The following is a 19,249-nucleotide window of genomic DNA, read 5'->3' on the forward strand; positions in this document are numbered from 1 at the left end:
GTCTTACAGTACACTACCCTGTAAATTTCCATAAGTGTCACTCATGTAAAAGTCTCTCACATAAAATTGTTGAATCCTGCATCATCTAAATTTTTTCTGGATATAAAAAATTAATATGATATCTATCTAACATTTCAATAGAAATCCAAACTTCATCAGTATCTCATACAACGAAATCATAGATATTTTTCTTCTGGTAATTGAAAATATTTCAGAGATTTATGATAACAGAACCTAGGTCGAGCAAACACTCAAGATCAACTTGATCAATGGATGACAAAATTAAAACATTTATTGAAGGTTGCAGATTCTGTATTTTTACATATAGATGTGTTCCATTCACTCATATCAACAAGTAATAATTACAACTGAAATTTAAAAAGATTGAGCAGCCATATCGTCTGCACTAATACCAAGCAAAGCCAAATCGTCATCAGCAGGTGGAAGTGGTGGTGGCTGAAGTGGCATCATATGGGAAATTGGGACGGTATCAGAAGATCCTATAGGATCAGAAAAAGATGTATACATTTGAGGATACATCGGGGCATAACCATTGTCGATGTTCTCCCATAAATGTCTTGGATCTTCATAGAGATTTGGATCGAAGTCCTCATTCTTAAATGGTTCCTGGAAAAATGTCTTATTGAGAAATAGTCAAAACTTCACACTATGGTTTATTATTGCCACATAAAATTAAACCATTAAAAACGGTTTTGAAATGAAAAAAAATATCGATATGGTAAAAATTTCTTTTTAGTGTTCAAAATGATGGACGAAGAGATCTATCTTTTTGATCGAAGATAACAAGTCACTCGATAAGTCCCGGGCCTGGAGCAAAAATGGTAAAGCACTGGCGATTCCGAAATTTTTTCTCGTTAATACCAAGCTTCAAAAGATATGTGTCAAAATTTCGAAACAGAGCTAAATCTTGATCAAAATACATATTGAAGTTATGTGACCCTACATTGATATTTGAAATGGATAAAAACGAGTTTAGAGTATTGATAAAATAGAGTTTTAGATGGGAAAAAATACCCAGTGTTAATCAGACTCTGCTCCATCGACAACAGAGGTTGAAATTTGCTCCAGGGAAAGAAATTTGGCTCTAATGAAAATGTGATTGTCCAGGTTTTAGCCTATTCCAAAAGAAAAGACGAATCTTTCTACAGAAAGGGTATTGAGCAATTGAGTGGTTACGAAAACAGAAAAAATCATAATGCTCACGTACGGGGTGATCCATTATTCATGAAAATAGAAAATGTCTGAATTTTTCCTAGTCCATATCTGATTCATTCGATTTCAGAAATATTGAAGGAAGGCGATAGTAAAGGGTGACAAAACTTCAAAATTTGAAATAATTCTTTTCGTTTCCAAATCTTCGATATATGAATTAAAATAATTTCGAAGGCAACAAGTCTGTTATAATAATTCATAAAGACCCTATCTCTATATAGATAATAATAAAGGTTTCACATGCAATAGGCAACACTGACATGAACGAAAACAAACAGCCCTAATCCTCCTATTACACTTGGCTTTTTTCTTGACCATTTTTGAGCTTGATGGTGCATGCTAGAAATGTACATGCTATTGTTGACGCTTGAGTCAACATTGATCAGATCAAACATTGTTTCGATTGGTTGAAATTCAAACTTACTCAATATTAATTGAGAAATTATGTATCATCTGCCAACATTAGGATCAGAATACTCGAGATTAAATTTTGGAATTTTTCTTTAAAGTAACTCGGAAATCATTTCCGAACAAGATGAATATCAAAGGACCCAAAATGGATCCCTGAGTTACACCCATTTCAACAAGGGTATCTATGGGAATGACTTTCTCCTACACAAACAAACATCATACTGACAAATAACTTCGAACAAATCCAAGGAAAATCCCTCTGAATCCAAGTCTGTATAGCTTGTCCAAGCTGAAGGCAATATTTAAGGTGTCGAAAGCGCGAGATTCATCAAAAACTTTCCTGCAGCCGAAACGCCATTATCTAGATCTAGACAGTCGAATTGCACAAAATCGCATGCCTCTGATCAAGTAGACCAGCCTACTTTAAACCCGTGTTGGCAGATCGTTATGCTAGAAAACTTGTTGAGGAAATTCATCATTCTGTCAAAAATCAATCTCTGAATAATCTTCGACAATATAATAATAATAATAATAATAATGTAGTTTATTTTATCATAAACATCAATATACTCAATAAATATATCGGACGGTAATAAGAGATGTCTTCTCTAGATTTTTTTTATGAACAGGGATAATTTTTGCAGTTTGAAGCACCGATGGAAATTCGCCGCCGGTGACCGACATTGACCAAGTAAGCTATATGATCAGAAATCTGTTCAGCCACGACCTCTAAAATCCTCAACGAAACCATGTCATATCCGCTCCTTTTTTGTTCTTTAGGTTCTTTATTACTCGTAAGACGTCTTCTGGCATGACCGAGAAGAAAAAATTAAAGTCAGCCAATATTCGCCTTCTTGGATTGGTTACCCTCTAGCTGCACTAGCTAGGTAGGTTAGGTTAGTCAAAGAGATATTGACGTCAAAATAGACAGCAAAAAGACCTAATATATTTTGAGGTTAACAATCTTGTCAACTCACCGGTATGGGTATAACCTCCTTCGCCTTCTGCTTAGGCTTCTCTTCCTTGGGCTCCTCGAGTTTGGGAGGCGGCGGGGCCTTGACCGGTTTCGGGGTTATCTTAGGGGCCGGAGGTGGCGGTTTGAGCGGCGCGGGTGGCGGTAGGCACAACTCAGGGTAGGAGGAAAGCTTCGGGAAACAGACCACGGCCGGGTCTGGTATGAAGGCCCTGGACAGGTTGCCGCCAGGTTCGAACCTGGTCACCCTGGGCTTGTCGTATTCCTCCTTCTGGATCTCCTTCTCAACCTTCTCCTCCGGTTTCTTGTTCTTGAAAAGGGGCATCCTCCCGATGAAGGGGAACTTCTTGTACGACGGTGGACCCGGCGGCTTCTTCTGCGAGGACTTCACATCGGGTTTTTGAGATCGGCGATCGGACGACGTCCTTTCCTTACTCTTCGACCTGGAACGGCTGTTCCTTCCTCTCGAATATCTTTTGAATCTGAAAGCGCAAGAGAAAATGTCAAAGATCAATCTCTAAGCCCGTTCGCATATTAGCACGCAGCCCACTGCAATAGACAACTCGAATAGTGTGTTCGCATATTGGAGATCGATTTCAGCATTCTTTGTATTGAGGCAGAGAAGTTGTAAATCAGTCATTTCAGGTTTTTGACCTGAAGCAGGTCTCAAGTCTGGATGGTATTCAGTTTATTTACTTGAGTTCTTTGAGACTATGTAATAGTTATTTGAAATGTATAAAATCGTATATCTACAGGAACAACTTATTACTTGATTTGTAGATTCAATGTAATAAATACAAAAATAAAAATGTTGAAAATCCTCGATTCATTTTCTGCCTTTGAATCAGATGCCGAACTGGAAACTTTATTATTATGTCCACGTAGATCGGAAAAATATAAAAAGCCGAAGGAGTACCTCAAAAAAAAACTTATGGAGAATTTCCGAAAAATTTGACACTTTTTGTGTTATAATTACCCATAACGTTTTCACGTACGACCACAATTTTTGTTGTTTACAGTAAATTGAAAATTTCATCTCTGCCAAAATATGGATTTAATTCGTGAAAATTTTCGAACTATGAAAATTATGACTTTCGACGTGGTCTAAATTATGAAAAATGCATCTATCAACTAAATTCAACTTTTGGCAATGAAGCACTTTTTAAAGCCACTGTATATCGCTGGTACACTGAATTCAAACGTGGACGTAGTTCGCTCAAGGACGAAGTTAAGAAGGTCGTCCAAAATCAGTCATTGTGCCGGAAAATATTGAAGCTGTGTGAAAACTAATTGGAGAAGATCGTCATGTGACATATCAGGAAATCAAGAGATGTTCAAGCATTAGTATGATTAGCATACATAAGATTTTGCACGAACATTTGTGTGTTTGGCATCTCTGTGCAAGTTGGATTCCACGTTTGTTGAATGATGCACTAAAAATTGCTGGTGTCGATAAGTGACATAAAATAATTTCGAGATACAACTGTGGTGCATCCAAAGCGGTATACATCGTCATAGGTGAGGAGTTATGTATTTATGCATACGAGCCAGAGAGAAAAGGCCAGTCAGCAGTTTGGGTGTTTCAAGCCAACAAAAGTTGTTCTTTCTCGAAGCGTTAAGAAGCAAATGGTGGCGTCTTTCTTCACGACAACTGGTCCTGTGGCAATTGTGGCTCTTGAAAATAAAAAGACCGTTAATTCAGAATGAAAATTCGGTAAATTGAGAGAAAAAACCCAAAACGACGAATCATCTTCCATCATGACAATGCGAGCTCACACACGTCAAATGCAACTAAGGAGTATTTGGACACACAAAAAATCAAATTTATGGGTCATCTGCCTTACAGCCCCGACTTGGCACCGAATGACTTCTTCCCTTTCCCAGAAATTAAAAATAAACTTTGTGGAAAACGATTTTCATCGCCCGAAGATACGGTTGAGGCCTTCAAAACCAATTTTTTGAACTACCATCTTCTGACTGGGAAAAATGTTTCGAATGATGGTTCAATCACATGCAAAAGTGTGTAGATCTTAAAGGCGATTATTTTGAAAAGCAGTAAAAATATTTTACATCAAAATCGCTCATTTATTTTTTGTATTCTCAACACATAAATAGTAACCCTTGTAATTGAAACTATGTATTTTGCAAAGCGGAAAATCTGGCGAAAAATATTTTAGTTCAATCCATTTAAATTTATAGGTTTGGTCATAGAAGTCTAGGTTATTTCGAAAATTTTAAGTGTGTCCAATATTTTTAAAATTCGTATTGGATTATCTATGGGTTCTACTCAGACAAGGAGTTCATGGAATATGAATTTTAATTAAGTTTATACAATTTATTTTTTATTGTATATAGCCAACAATTTCATGTGATTGTGGTTGTTATTGTGACATATCCTGTGATTAATTCAGAAAAACATATGAATATAACTCAAATAGGGTACCATAACAAATTTCACTGAAATCGGCTATTACAAGGATTTACGAAGATACACACCGACGGACAGACGCATCCGTTCTCATCGATACAGATATTCAATAAAAACGGAAATGGGTGGGTGGACGGATGTTGATGAAAAATTATTGTTTTTCAAAAGCTTTTGCGCTAAAAATGTATTAAAAACATGTCAAGATGTGATTTTAATTTAATGAACAGGTAATTTGAATGCTAGTGGCTTTTAATTGATGTCAATCCCTATCAATTCGAATTGAAACTATACAGGATGTCTAAGTAAATGCGAAAATTAGCAGGGGTAGTTAATATAAAAATTTTTTTAACCGACCCCCCTTTCAAGATACAGCCTTTAAAAATCGTTTTATTTATTCTAAGAGCTTCAGCGAATTAGATGAAAAAATTTAGATCGAATTGAAATAAGCTTAACAAACATGAGCCTATTCCATGAAGAATTTAATTGAAAGTCGAGTTATGAAGATTTCAGATTTCAATTGGAAATATTGTCACTATGAGTGCAATATTATGAAAAAATTTCTCAAGAATCATTCAAAAGTGGCGTCATCTAGTTTTAGAATAATTTTCCGTTATTCAACTGTGTAATCTTTATAAAATGTTAATCTTCACTCCTATTTGAAAGTGCTACTTACTTGTTCGGACTTTGTTTAGGAGACCTATTCCTTTTAGGGGATTCACTGATCCTGCCTCCTCTCTTACTTTTATCGTGTTCTCTTTCTCTAGGGACATTTCTCTCCCTGACATGATGTTCAGGGCTAGAAGATGGACTGGCTCTTCTATAGTGTTGTTTCTCCCTATAGGACTGTTTGAATTTAACTTGGTTCCTATCCTGCAATCATCAATGAATGCAAAATCAATCGAAGCAATAAGATATTAGACAAAATTTTCAAATCCTCTCAAATTATTCAGTTACTTTCATTGAGCAAACAAAAAGTGGATATTCTCATTTTACTACAGCAATCTGTTTGAGGTTAGAATTCAATATCATTTTAAATGCTTCAAGTTCTCAATAACCTTCTTATAAAAAGAATGAATCTATTCAAGCTCTCAACACAACTAACAAATTCAATTACAGAAAATGTTGAAATTCGCAGCAAAACAAAGAACAAAAAAACGAAAATACAAATGACAATTCATCCTAAGTTCGCTTTTTCTTATTCTAATTTGTTTCTCATCACGTGATAATAGTTATGAATTATTGGATTTTTCAAAGCTTTTTCTGCATATTTAAAAATTTTTTTTTGTAAAATGAATGTATAGTAGTCTAATGTTTAAAATCAAATAAAACTATTATGATAAACATCCTACCTTATCCAATATACGTTCATATTCGATTCGTTCCTGTTCTTTTCTTTCTCTTTCCCTTTGCTCGAAAGCTTCCTTCTCTTCGCGCTGTTTTCTCTCCAACTCTTCCCTTTCTCTCATTTCCCTCTCTTTCTGTCGTTTTTCCAACTCCAAATATTTCGCCTGTTCTAATGTATGCTTTTGTTTCATCCTGTCCTTCAGAGAGTCCAACAGATACTTCTCTTTCTCTGGGGGCTCGTTGATGGTCATCCATTGGTTGATCAGGTTGTCGTTTTTAACCTCCTGTTTGGTCTCAACGACAATCTAAAAATTAGAATTTCAGATTAAGTACGTTATACTGGAGTACACTGTCATTTGGTTTGTTAGGTTATATCAATGATCTAATAGGTTATATAAGTTGAATTCAGACATACTACCGATAGAAATGAACCTACACATCGTTCAAAACAAGCTCTGGCGTGAAGTTAGGAGCTTTTGGGAACTTGTTTTTTTAATATTGATAAAACAAAATTTAATTTCGATATAATTCCGGAACTATATAACAATTTCAACTATTAACGAACTCAACCAAGATATTTGAACCCTGAACCTATGTTGAATAAAGATTATTATCATTATTATTATTATGCTAAAAGTTTCAAGTTTTTTAGCACATTCCGTTCCAGATTTATCATGCAACGTCGATTGGGCTGGAGAATTTTTTTGACCTAGAATTCTTTGTCAGAGAGTTGAGCTCAATCACTCAAAACAATTCTTGGCTAAAAATTCGAAAAATTGCAGATATTTGGACAAAATGACAGAACGCGCAAATAATTAGTTTTTGTGCAATATAATATACAAGGGTATTTTATAGATTTCAAGGTTTGGCAGAAGCATTTTTTAGCATAAAGATTGATGCCTTCAAAATGTAGGTTTTGAAGCTACCCCATTCGGAAAGGAAAAGTGTATTAATCTCATTAAGACTATTTTAAGAAACGATAAAGCTGATTGAATGATATGCATATTGTGTTTTCCTATCCATTCCCGAAATATAAAAGACAACCGTCGTATAACACAATTTTCACCTTTTCTTCCTGTTGAGCCTTCCTCTTATGCTCCTCCATCAATCTACCCAGCATCTCCCATTTGCCCGTCAGATCCTCCTTCAGTATAGATTCAGCCTTAACGTTCCTCATAGCTACTCTTATGCTACGAGATTTGTCCTCTTCCTCTTCTTCTTCGCTCGAAGATTCCGACGAACTGGAGCTTGAACTCGAGGCGCTGGAGTGACGCTTGTGCTTTTTACTCTTCTTCTTTTTCTTCTTGTCCTTTGATCCCATATCAAACAACTTCTTTTCCTTCCTCTTCCGCTTTTTCTTGGTTCCTGTTGATTCATCTGAGTCCGAACCACGTTTCTCGGTTCTCGACAGTGCTTTTTCCCTGTCCTTCAACCACTCCATCTCCCAATGAGGGTTCTGTTCAACGAAGTTCTGGAAAAAGGCGTTGGATAACTGGTTTTTACTTCCACACGATACCAACCAACGAGTTTATGCAAGAGTAAGGATATTATTTATCGACCTACCTGGTAGTTCTGAAGGTGCACTTGAGATTTCAAATGCTGAGAGGCACAATGCAAATCACCGATCCACACATCGCAGAGTTTACAATACCAAGAAGGTGCGGAAATAAAAAACTGCAACCCTACAAGGGGAAATAAAGGGTGACAAAAACAATTAAACATGGACTGACTACAAATAACAGATGAGCCTCCTAAATGCTCAATTTTGAATGAAAACTAGGCTGAAGAGTGAGAACTCCGAGCTCTTTAGCATAATGTTCAGCTTCGATGATCCCCAATTCAAAACATAGATTTTGTCAAAAAAGTACAGAGAAGTGATCATTTAAAAATCCCAATCAGTTGAATTGTCAACATTGGACGGTACTTCTGAAGAAATATATTATGGAGTATTTGGGTGAAAAAACCCAATTTATTTCGCACTACATTATGTATCATCTAACAAATAGCTGGCGAAAAACCTAACAAAATAAATCAAATATCCACTTTATTGCCCTGATATGCCTCTTATTGACTCTTTTCAAACCTGGATGTTTTAATAACTGGATTTCTTGGGAGAGAGCTATTTTGAAAACGATAAGATGAATTTGTTTCGTATTTCATTGACCAATTCCCTGTTCTTTTTTGACATAGAAATTTGATTTCTGCAAATAATTTGTTGGATTATATTTCGCAGAGAGATATGCATCAGAATTACATCTGAACTGATTACATTCAATTTTGAATTCCATCGAGATTGGGCCAAAACTTTCGAGAGAAAATAATTTTTGCACATATTAAATTTGCAAGGTTCAAAATTTTATGTGAAAGTTTCTGTTAGTTTCATTCAATAATTCACATCAGAAAGCACTTATACCACAAAATCGACAACATCCAAATTAAATTTCATTGAGAATAGATCTGAAGTTTCAAAAGTAAAAAAAAATGTATTTACGATAAACATTGTAAATACATTTTTTTTTATTTAGAATGCTCAATTTATATATTTTGTAGTAAGTGTTCATTCTACATTTTCAATTGATAATTAGGATGACGAAGCACCATTATGGTACTTTTTTATTATATTCAGGGTGTAAATAAATAAATAAATGTGAAAAAATTCAAGGTATGAATTCTTTCTCGGAAGTAGGAAGGATCTCCATATAAAAAGAATTCATTTCAACCAGATAAAAACGCAAAAAAAAGGAGTTTTTTTATATTCTCTTCAAAATTAAAAAACTCAGCTGACATTCAGGGAATATTATTCTGGGGTTCATTTTTGTTCACTTTCATTTTCTAAGAGAAAATTATGAAATAGGCGTTGAAATGATTTCTTTTACATAAAAACCTACATTTCAACACAGAATTATCCGCTGATTTTTTCGCACTCATTTATGCACACCTTGAATACGTATTCGCTTCAACCTCATTTTTTTATTTTGAAGGACCTTTAGTGACATTTTGAGCAATAGTCCTAAGTTCGACTTTTCTAAAAATACAGCGCCTACTTATTCAATAGCCACGTTTTGAAAATGTACCTTTGATAGGAATGCGTTTTTTTTGAGCACCCTCAAAGTGAGGTAGCTCGGGTTCTGGTGGAAGTTTATGCCACGGATTGTTATCTCCAACATCGTTATCTTGAATGTTCTCCGTGTGTTTCTTGCTCTGCAGATGGAGTAGGAATTCCTTGGCGGTTTTCGGAAATTTATCACACATTCTGCACCAATGCAATTCAGGATCGTAATGAACGTAATTGTACTGAGTATTGGTCTCCTTGAAAAGAGGTGTCGGCGATTTGCTGCTCTTCTCCTTGGGACTATCTTCCCTCAGTTGGTTCTCCAAATCAGTTAGGCTCAAACCGTCCTTTATGATGCTCGAGAGCATTTCGATCACATTTTTGATAGCCTTCATTTTCGTCTGTATCTCATCCTGTAAATTAAAAAGGGCATTAGAAAACTCGTATGATTCGAGTAGTCCCGTTAAAAATACTTCTACCTTATCACCAGACCTCTCATGGAAATTTCAAATTTGAGGATTAAATTACTACTTAAAGTAGACTAATTTCCTTGAATCGCTGTCGAAAACTGTGAAAAAAAATTATCACCAAATTCGTAATAGAAATGTTGGCCTAATATTATCGCACTGGGCCTCGATTCTTGAGATTAATGGAGAACAAAAGAAAGTAGGCGTGTGCAAGCATTTGCAATGAAATTGGTATTCTTGAACCGAATGAAATTTTCCTGAATAGAGGTTGATACATCTTCCAGTATTATAATAATAATAATAATAATAATAGTGCTTTATTTCAGATCATATTCATCACAAATTGCTCAGTACATGAAAATGAAATGGAATAGTGTCTAAAAGGAAAAAATATTAACCATATCCTATCATGCAAAATAATCTTCATTTCCATAAGGCTCCAACTCAACTAAATATTTATACAGTTTCTTTTTAAATTTTTTGATATCAGAGATCATAGATATATCTTTTGGCAAAGAGTTGTACATTTTTAAGCATCTGTACTCAGCTTGCTTCTGGCTTGTTGTTAAATTAGAGTAACAAGGGAATGAAGCGTGGAATGGCTATGTTTTTGTTTAGGTTTCGGCATAATTTTAATTGTTTGGTTCACATTTTATTTGTTTGATGTTAGTTTTATTGGCATTTTCGATCAACTTTCACGGGAAGTTGATGATAAACAAATAACATTCAAATTTAAATGAAATTTCTGTTGGTTATGAATATACAGGGTGCGCCATGATCGATGGTACTCTGGTCTTTTACGGAGATCATAAGGTACAAGGTCATTGAAAATTTAGTTTCTTGAGTAGGAACCACTGCGCTGAAAATATTTTAAATGGATAGAGCAGTGATTTCTTCTCAAGAAACCGAATTTTCAATAAAATCGTACCCTCTGTTCTCGGAAAAAGTCTATGGTACCATCAACCGTAGCCCACCTTGTATACAGAAAACGGGAATTGCAATTAAAAAGTTGGTTCAATTGACCATATTCACCGTCGCCATATTGTTGTGCGACAATACCAACTACCCAGTGTTCCCAACGAAGAAATATTGAGTTTACTAGAAAAATTGCACAATATAAAGTTTATAAGTGAAGTTTATGTGTACCTTTTCTGGCTGCTACGCCAGATAGGCTAGTTTGGGACAATATTTCGCAAAAATTTCACCTTTTGGAAATAAAAACATTAGTGAAAGGTGGTTTTATGAACAAATTAACTGTGGCCGAGTTTATAAATGAAGGCTTCGCTCCATTTTTGGAAATAGTCAGTGAAAGAATAATCTCTATGGCTGATAGTATTTTTGATATTAGTGGTATTTTTCTAGTGAACTCAATATTTCTCCGTTGGGAACACTGGGTAGTTGGTATTGTCGCACAACAATATGGCGACGGTGAATATGGTCAATTGTATTTTAAGTGGTTTACGATTATCTATAATTTGGGTAAAGATGCATGTTTTCGAGTAATAACTCACAAATAGAAACTAAATAATAAAAAGTTCTTCCTCAAAGTTATTTAATATTATGCCTGAATAAAACTATTATATATTACAAATATTGTAGTAGTTACAGAACAACATTAGTTGAAAACATCAAAATTTCCATATCAAAATATTTGCGAAGACATTTTTTATTCATCTACATTAATATGTCAATTCAATGTAGAGAATATGAAATGTCAAATACGCTTAGGTTAGGTTAGCGCCTGTCACAAAAATACTTGCTTTTAATTGGTCAGAAGCTTTGGCAACATTGCTTGTCGAGGAGTTTCTCTTTCGTTAACCACCTGACAGTCAAGAATACCACATCGTCGTTTTCAAAACACGTGTAGAACGATCACAGGGGATCGTTCTCTTCTGTCGCAGTCAAAAATCGAGGCCCTGATCGATCGTTCGGATGAAGATTCAATTACTAACCTGTAGTTTACCATTTTCTTTCACAATGGCATCCAGATCCCGAGGTGGAGACCTACTGCCCAACAGTTCATGTTTCTGATTTCTCAATAGTTCCAGCTCCCTCTGCAAAACCGACAATTTCTTGACATAATCTTCCCTTTGTTTATGCAACTGGGCTTTCTGCTGCTTCATTTCATTAGCGACTGCTGCAAGAAAAAGAAATTGTCAACCATTGTTCACTCCGTTTTCTTTCATAAACAAAATTGAATACTTAAGTCGATTACAACCTCTGGAAACCAAACTGAAGACTTCGAACTCCTTGAATCACTTCTGGTTGAATAATGACTATTTAAGGAAAAAAATTATCAAAGATGATTTTTCCTTGGTGCACTGCCACTATAGAAGAAACAAATATATGCTATAACATACATGAAAATGTTCATACGCCAAATCCGTTATAAAAACTAACTCGTCAACGGTAAGATGACAGAAATAGTGAATTGATAAAATTCGGGATTGCAAAAGACAGAATTGTTGTATAATAGCATTTATTTTCAATATGAATATACCTAAACTTCAAGATCTTGTGTTTAATATATTCTAGAACATAATCATCGGAATCGTAAATTTGGTGGAGGGAAGACATTTGAATCTTAATCGTGCCATGGCAACAACCTAAAAATAAAGTTTATTACAACTACTTATTTTATTTAGAAAGCATCCACATTACAAAATTCCAACACTTGAATATTGCCGCCCCAAACTTCTCATTCCCTACAAATTTTTAAGCGGTAACTAAATTTGAGTCAATCAATAATTTTTAAAATAATTCAAAAGGATCAAACAAGCGCTCAAGGATAACTGAGGAAATAGAAATAGGATAGTGGATAAATGTCAGACTATTAAAATACTGTTCAAGATTAAGAATTTTTATTTGTCTCTAAAGTTTCAATTAATATACTAATTCTTATATATTATTCTTTTACAATATATTTAAATGAACAATTCTATACATACCTCAATTAATCCAATTGAAAATCACCACATTATAAATATAAAATAGAATTATATTTCAAATCAACTCACCTTGATTTATTTCAACACTTGCAACTATAACCGTTTTCTATTTTTTTCCGAAAAAGACTTAGGAATATGAAGTTTGGGAATGAATGTAGTTGAAAGATACATAATTAGTATATAATAATAAATATTCATAAAATTAATGTTAGAAGAACTGTTATACATTCAAATTGATACAATTTAGTTCAACATACATTAGACATTAAATAATACCACAACCAAAACAAAACAACATTTTTACGATATATAGAGAATAATAATGAATTATATTTTCTCACCATCATTTTTGTTCCCTTCTGGTGCATTCAAATTACTTTGAGGTTGCTGCTGAGGTATACTCCAAGAATATTCTCCATGAGCATTCGATGAATTCTGAAATTCAAAAGTTGTTTTACAACAAGCTTTACAAATCTACAAAATGCTACTGAAAATAGAACCATATAGCATTGAGGAATTCTTTGTGAATAATCTTCCTGGATGAACACATTACTTTGACACAATTTCACTTCTTATTGTTTACAATGTCATGTAGTATAATGATTTCAAATAAAAAACATCATTTATTTATTGGTTTATTAATGAAATATTTCAAAAATACTTACCATATTATTATATTGACTTGTATCATAGCCCTGGTAGTATGAGCTTCCATAATTCTGAGCATACTGAGGATATGCAGAGTTTTGATAACTTGAATTCGTATAGGGATTCTAGAAAATATGATTAGATTAGCACATCGTAGGTAAGATGAATAACAAGTTCTAAAAAAAATAAACTTCACTTCAGTTTCGAAGAAAAGTTTAGGTAAATGCTTTCAAACACTCGTCAATTTTTGTGATCAACATCCTTATAAAAAGTAGATATGCCCGTGTGGATAGCCTTACTTACATAAGAATTATTTTCATTCATGATAATATTCAATGTAATTCCTTATTACATTCATGAGAACTAAATCAGATTTCATTAATTTCAATTCAATAATTAATTTCACAGCTAACGCTTGACATTCCTTAACACAATTGATCACTGATCAGTTTTAGCAACTCAAACAATATAGACCATAGAAAATGATTTTTTTTTTAATGGGTTTGTACGGTAATGCGAATTTTCCAATCGAAAAATTGAAATGATGAGAATTTCTAGTTTCTGATTATAATATAAAATAATTGAGATTATGCTCTCATGAAAATCAAATATAATTTTGCCATAAAATTATTCCGTTATTCGTGTTAATCGATGAAAATTATTAGGTATATCTAAAAAAAATTAATTTTATTTTTTCACAATCAATATCAAACATCAAAGTATGAAACAAATAGAAAGTAGTTCGAGCACGTGCACATGCCTTAACTAAGAACTAACAAGAGAGACCATAAACGCCACTGAATTCTTACGTTTAGTTCTTAGTTCGTAGTTTTTAGTCCTTAATTCTTAGGAATGGTGCATAAACCCACCATAACTTTTAAATTTTTTGTTTTACTACTGATATTGTGAAGGACATGACTGAACATTATTAACAAACAGAACTCTTTTTTAATGTTCAATGAAATTGATCTAACGATCTCCTTATTATTTCACAATCAAATGAATCTAGAAAAAATATTTACATATGGCTTATCTTTCAATCTAATTCAAGTTATCTAATATCTATAGGTTACTATTTTTATCATAGCCTATTCATTTCAGCTGACGCATACAACTCTTATAAATAATTATTGTAAACTGCTATAAAAACAATGTGTCTTTATTTTTAATGAATTCAAGTTATAGTTACAGTTTTGTTTTTTATATTTTATAATTAATATCTTATATTGTTAAGAAATGGATAATATTTTAAAAGAAGCTGCTATCCAAATAGGATCTGGTGGTACAGCAGGTAAATAATGATTTATTTCTCTCAATTCTTCCCAGTATTGAAAATTATTGACTTCTGTTTGTTTTCCTGAATTAACCGTAAAAAAATTCATTCATAATGATATCACTTCTTTGGAATAGTCCATAGAAAATTAGAAAATGATTCGAAATATATTTTTAAATTTACGAAACTTGAAATTTTCATTGGTATGAATTAAAATTCAGCAAAAAGTGCAACGTCGAAATACCTACATATTTGAAATGATTTCTGAAATATTCATATATTGAGCTTCTCGAAATCAAGTTCAGATGTCGACACAATACATTGAAATTGTACCGTACCTCAGTGGCGCATCCAGGATTTCTTCAAGGGAGGGCGCGCACGCCGCACAGTACAGACAGAGTTCATATGAAAGTTATAATATAGAAAGAAGCCTTTTTTCCATTTGTACATCATGTATCATTGCTCAAGGGGCGAGGGAGGGGGGAAACTCCGCGTGTATCCCTGAATCCGCTACTTCCATTCCATATTTTACCTTTTTTTATAACCTTAACCAAAAATCATCATACTACACCTTCTGGTACATAATTAAAAAACCATATTGGCGATTTCTACTTGTTATGAGATTTTTCGAAGCAAGCTAGAGAATGAGTGCTTTGAAATCATAAAGCCATCAGTCCTATGACGCAAGAATAACTTTACCTATCTTACCGAATTATGGACTAACGTACTAGTGTCATTTGATCCGTGATCTATACATTCATGACAAAGATGGATTCAATTAATGATTTCCATAAGCATAAAAATTATTATTTGTAGTAATAGTATTTTTCACGTCCCTAAGCCGTGTTCTTCTTTCTCATATTCATCCATAATTTTTTTTCTTAGGATTTGTAGAAGTTTGCATAATGCATCCTCTAGATCTGGTGAAAACAAGATTACAGTTACAAAATAAAAATTTAATGAAAGCAGATCCTCAGTTTTACAATGGCGTAGTCGATTGTTTGTTGAAAATGTACAAAAATGAAGGCTTGGGATCATTTTGGAAAGGAATTATCCCACCTATTTTAGTTGAGACTCCAAAAAGATCAGTGAAGGTACCTCGAATTTTTTTAATTTTATCCTAAACATAGCTATTTAGCTAACAAAAATGTTTTAAACAATATTCATAAGTCGGATTTAATTTGAACTGTAGAAGATCCTCATTAACATTATCGACGGACTGATAGTTAGGACTTTTAACGGAGAAAATAATAGTGTTACTACGACCTTAGTTTTTTGTTTAACTTTGACCTCAGATGTTTATTACTCTATGAGTTCGACCAACAAAATTTGTTGACATAATTTCTAACCTAATGTCTGAAAAAATGACAGTTGCCTAGAACCATAGACCTAGTCATAGACATAGATCTATACATAGAACGTACTAACCACAGAACACTATTACTAACCTATCAAAAAAATATATACCGTAAAAACCATAGAGCCTGAAAAAACTGTATGTTCACTGAACATTCCTTATATCATCACCTCATTTTTTTTTATATAATTTTTCCTTCACCTTTATAGTTTTTCACTTTCGAACAATACAAGCAATTATTCTTGTTTGGACACAGTTCTCCAACACCGGTCACCTACTCCCTAGCAGGTCTCAGTGCAGGTATTACTGAAAGTATTTTGGTTACCCCCTTTGAAGTGGTCAAAGTAGAACTACAAGCCAATAGGCAGAAAGTGAAGGATGCTCCGTCGACCTTCCTGGTTGCCAGAAAAATCATCGCAAATGGCGGTTTGGGATCTAGAGGGCTCTTCAAAGGACTTAGCGCCACTATCCATCGTAATGGTCTCTTCAATATGGTGTACTTTGGGTTCTACCATTCTATGAAAGAAATAATTCCTGCTCATGAGGTAAATTAACTCGATAAGTCTTCAAGCTAAAGGCGCTAAAAATCAGCCAATCAGTGTTTTCTGGAAATTTATAATCTATAAATCTTACTTGTAAAAGAATTTCTTCTATGGTTCATAATTTTTCAAAGTATTTGAAGAGTATTTTTATAAGATCATTAACTCCCTGAAATTTTTTCAGAATGAAAAAGTAGAATTCTTGAAAAAGTTTGGAATTGGATTCGCCTCTGGTACACTGGCTTCTTGCCTAAACATTCCTTTTGACGTAGCGAAATCTAGAATACAGGGACCACAACCACAACACAATATAATCAAGTACAAAACTACTTACGGTGCTTTAGCTACTGTATATAAGGAAGAAGGGTAAGTCTAGCTTATTGGAAAAATTTCCTTTATGTAACATAGTTTAAAAATTAGATTTCTTTCTCTCTCTCTATATATATATTCACCATAACTTTCCAATAAAATCAATTATATCTTCTTGACGATGTAAACTATGTGTTTCCAGATTCCGTGCTTTATATAAGGGGCTCTTACCTAAAATTCTTCGACTTGGACCAGGAGGGGCCATCATGCTTCTAGTTTTTGAATATATGCATGCTTATTTGAAGAATAAGTTCGACTGACAACTCGCAAATTGAAAATGGAAGTATTTTATAATTCAAGAGTATCTGAAATTGAATTTTATTGATAATTTGTACGAATATCCATATGAAATATCCATTTATTATGTTTTAATATGTTTTTTGTTTTTTTTTTATACAAATCAACCAATATATATTATTCAAATATATTTCCAATTTTTATCTATCTATACATAGCAATAATGAAGTGGCTCTTTGCTAGCCCGAGAGATGGCGTTGAAGGTTGCGCAATTCTCGGAAAAAACGGCTCCGCTTGGGACATAAACCCAACCATTCTACGGAAAAGTCATATATTTCAGTAGTATATCTCAAAAAGGTTATATAATATATAATACTTCATAATATTTTCCCATTAATAAGCAGAATTAGCAAAATAAGCAATAAACTCGTATTTACAAACAAGGCATTAGACAAGCATTCTTATATGCAAGTCCCATTTGGAGCAACACATCGAAAACCAACTACAAAAAACTACAAATAATACAAAATAAATTTCTTCGAGTCATTCTGAATAAAACAAGATACACGAAATTAAAAAAATTACATTCAACCGGAAATATTGAGACCATCCAGAAAATAATACACAACCAAACACATATATTTTTCAATTACACATCCAAAAAACTGGAAAAACTAATTACCTGGGCACGACAACTACGCAAAGTACTAATATACAAATTAAGCATAAACTTACTCATCATATCACATTAATATGATTTTATTTCTTTTCCATTTACCCACCCTAAATCCACCTGAGACGTATATGTGATTTTTTTTGGTTGGAAAAGTCATGTGGAGGTGTATATGGCAGGGGTTGCTCTGAAGTTACCATACTAGTGATTCCATCACTGGTTGATTGTTTAGATAAGCCTTTCAGAATAGCAAACACTTTATCTTTGGGATCTATACCCTGTCTATCAATTTATTGGCAATTTGACAATATGGAGCTTTGACTATCACCTCATAAGAATTTAGAAATGGTTTGTATGGAAGGGAGATTCGTGCTGACCGGTTCTAAATATTTCCACAGTAAGTGTCTAGCAGTTTCCATGATCAATTTGCACAAACTGCAAATTTAAACAGAGGTATAGCTTATTTCGGAGCCAATCATTCCTGAATGAAAGTGTAGTTTTCTTTCTCAAATCCACAGAAGGGTTCAGGTACAGCGGATATTACATTTTTATAGGTGCATCGACTTTAATAACACCATGTTTTATGGTATTGGCCCTCTCATGTTCACTTTGTCCTCATATGAGCATGAGGCCATGATGAAAAAGCTTATTCACCTTGTCCCCATATAAGGCCATTACATTTTTGACTGAAAGAAGGCAAAACATGTGTTTTTCTTATGATTATGAAGTGGATAATAATAATCAGCAAGCCAACTGAAGAAAGCTGGTTATTTTTACTCACCAAATATCATCCAATTCACATCAAAAAAAAAAAATAGTTAACGGCAATTCTGAACATAACCACAAATGACTCCGATTTAGAGCCAGATCAGAGACAATTATAGCTGCTTTCCAGTCAGGTGCGTGTCACCCCGGGGCTCGGCGCACTAGAGCTTCGAGCCCTTGCTATGAGTGGAACGCGCCAAAACGAAACTGTCAAATTCAACGTAAACAAACCAGCGTTCTACAGCTGTCTCGTACTTTATGCGAAGTAACGGTCTTCTTTTTCTCTCACACCTGTCAGGGCTCGAAGCCCCGCAAATGCGGGGGGTGCTTCAGGTGAAAGGGGAAGGTAACGCGAGGGCTCGACGCCCTGTTTACTGGAACACTACAAGTGCGCTTCGGAGCTGTACCGAGGAGCTCTTGACGTTGGCTGGAAAGCACCTAATGAGACGCACAACTCCCCACTAAATTTTATCCGATATTTTGCATCCTTGTCTGACACATCTTTAAAGGCAGTTGGAGATGGCGCCACATC

General features: G+C 34.1%; 2 protein-coding genes and 1 long non-coding RNA gene across 5 annotated transcripts; 1 reads left to right on the plus strand and 2 right to left on the minus strand.

The window, feature by feature from the left end:
- Positions 1 to 294: 294 nt before the first annotated feature.
- Positions 295 to 13,966, minus strand: LOC123684789 (zinc finger matrin-type protein CG9776-like). Of its 3 annotated transcripts, none has more exons than XM_045624237.1 (11): positions 13,808 to 13,966; positions 13,522 to 13,629; positions 13,198 to 13,291; positions 11,861 to 12,045; positions 9,464 to 9,854; positions 7,953 to 8,071; positions 7,456 to 7,860; positions 6,395 to 6,694; positions 5,719 to 5,915; positions 2,622 to 3,099; positions 295 to 627 (listed from the first exon to the last, which is right to left on the minus strand). In XM_045624237.1, exons 1-11 carry the CDS (start codon positions 13,826 to 13,828, stop codon positions 376 to 378), a joined length of 2,550 nt encoding a protein of 849 aa, XP_045480193.1. In that variant the 5' UTR covers positions 13,829 to 13,966; the 3' UTR covers positions 295 to 375. The 3 variants fall into 3 exon arrangements, with proteins under 3 accessions (XP_045480193.1, XP_045480194.1, XP_045480195.1); XM_045624238.1 differs by lacking the exon at positions 13,808 to 13,966 and adding an exon at positions 12,409 to 12,514 and having other exon boundaries at positions 13,522 to 13,570; XM_045624239.1 differs by lacking the exons at positions 13,198 to 13,291; positions 13,522 to 13,629; positions 13,808 to 13,966 and adding an exon at positions 9,921 to 10,009 and having other exon boundaries at positions 11,861 to 11,996.
- Positions 13,967 to 14,399: 433 nt separating this feature from the next.
- On the plus strand, positions 14,400 to 17,482 carry LOC123684790 (mitochondrial 2-oxodicarboxylate carrier-like). The gene is made up of 5 exons (XM_045624240.1): positions 14,400 to 14,795; positions 15,663 to 15,871; positions 16,344 to 16,679; positions 16,858 to 17,039; positions 17,185 to 17,482. Exons 1-5 carry the CDS (start codon positions 14,741 to 14,743, stop codon positions 17,300 to 17,302), a joined length of 900 nt encoding a protein of 299 aa, XP_045480196.1. The 5' UTR covers positions 14,400 to 14,740; the 3' UTR covers positions 17,303 to 17,482.
- On the minus strand, positions 16,464 to 16,896 carry LOC123684792. Its single transcript, XR_006748184.1, has 2 exons — positions 16,768 to 16,896; positions 16,464 to 16,714 (listed from the first exon to the last, which is right to left on the minus strand). It is a non-coding gene; the product is annotated as an uncharacterized LOC123684792 (long non-coding RNA).
- Positions 17,483 to 19,249: the final 1,767 nt, after the last annotated feature.

This window comes from Harmonia axyridis, chromosome 7 (genome assembly GCF_914767665.1).
Source record: "Harmonia axyridis chromosome 7, icHarAxyr1.1, whole genome shotgun sequence".
Lineage (NCBI taxonomy): Eukaryota > Metazoa > Arthropoda > Insecta > Coleoptera > Coccinellidae > Harmonia > Harmonia axyridis.

What these genes read in the sequence shown, in the direction of transcription:
- LOC123684789 (XM_045624237.1), bottom strand. Translation starts at nt 13,828, where the DNA reads ATGAATGAAAATAATTCTTAT. An exon ending in TGCACCTTCAGAACTACCAG is followed by an intron (nt 7,861 to 7,952) that starts GTAGGTCGATAA and finishes GCCTTTTTCCAG; the next exon opens with AACTTCGTTGAACAGAACCC. An exon ending in CCTAAACAAAGTCCGAACAA is followed by an intron (nt 3,100 to 5,718) that starts GTAAGTAGCACT and finishes TTGCGCTTTCAG; the next exon opens with ATTCAAAAGATATTCGAGAG.
- LOC123684790 (XM_045624240.1), top strand. Translation starts at nt 14,741, where the DNA reads ATGGATAATATTTTAAAAGAAGCTGCTATCCAAATAGGATCTGGTGGT. An exon ending in CTCCAAAAAGATCAGTGAAG is followed by an intron (nt 15,872 to 16,343) that starts GTACCTCGAATT and finishes TCACCTTTATAG; the next exon opens with TTTTTCACTTTCGAACAATA. An exon ending in ACTGTATATAAGGAAGAAGG is followed by an intron (nt 17,040 to 17,184) that starts GTAAGTCTAGCT and finishes ATGTGTTTCCAG; the next exon opens with ATTCCGTGCTTTATATAAGG.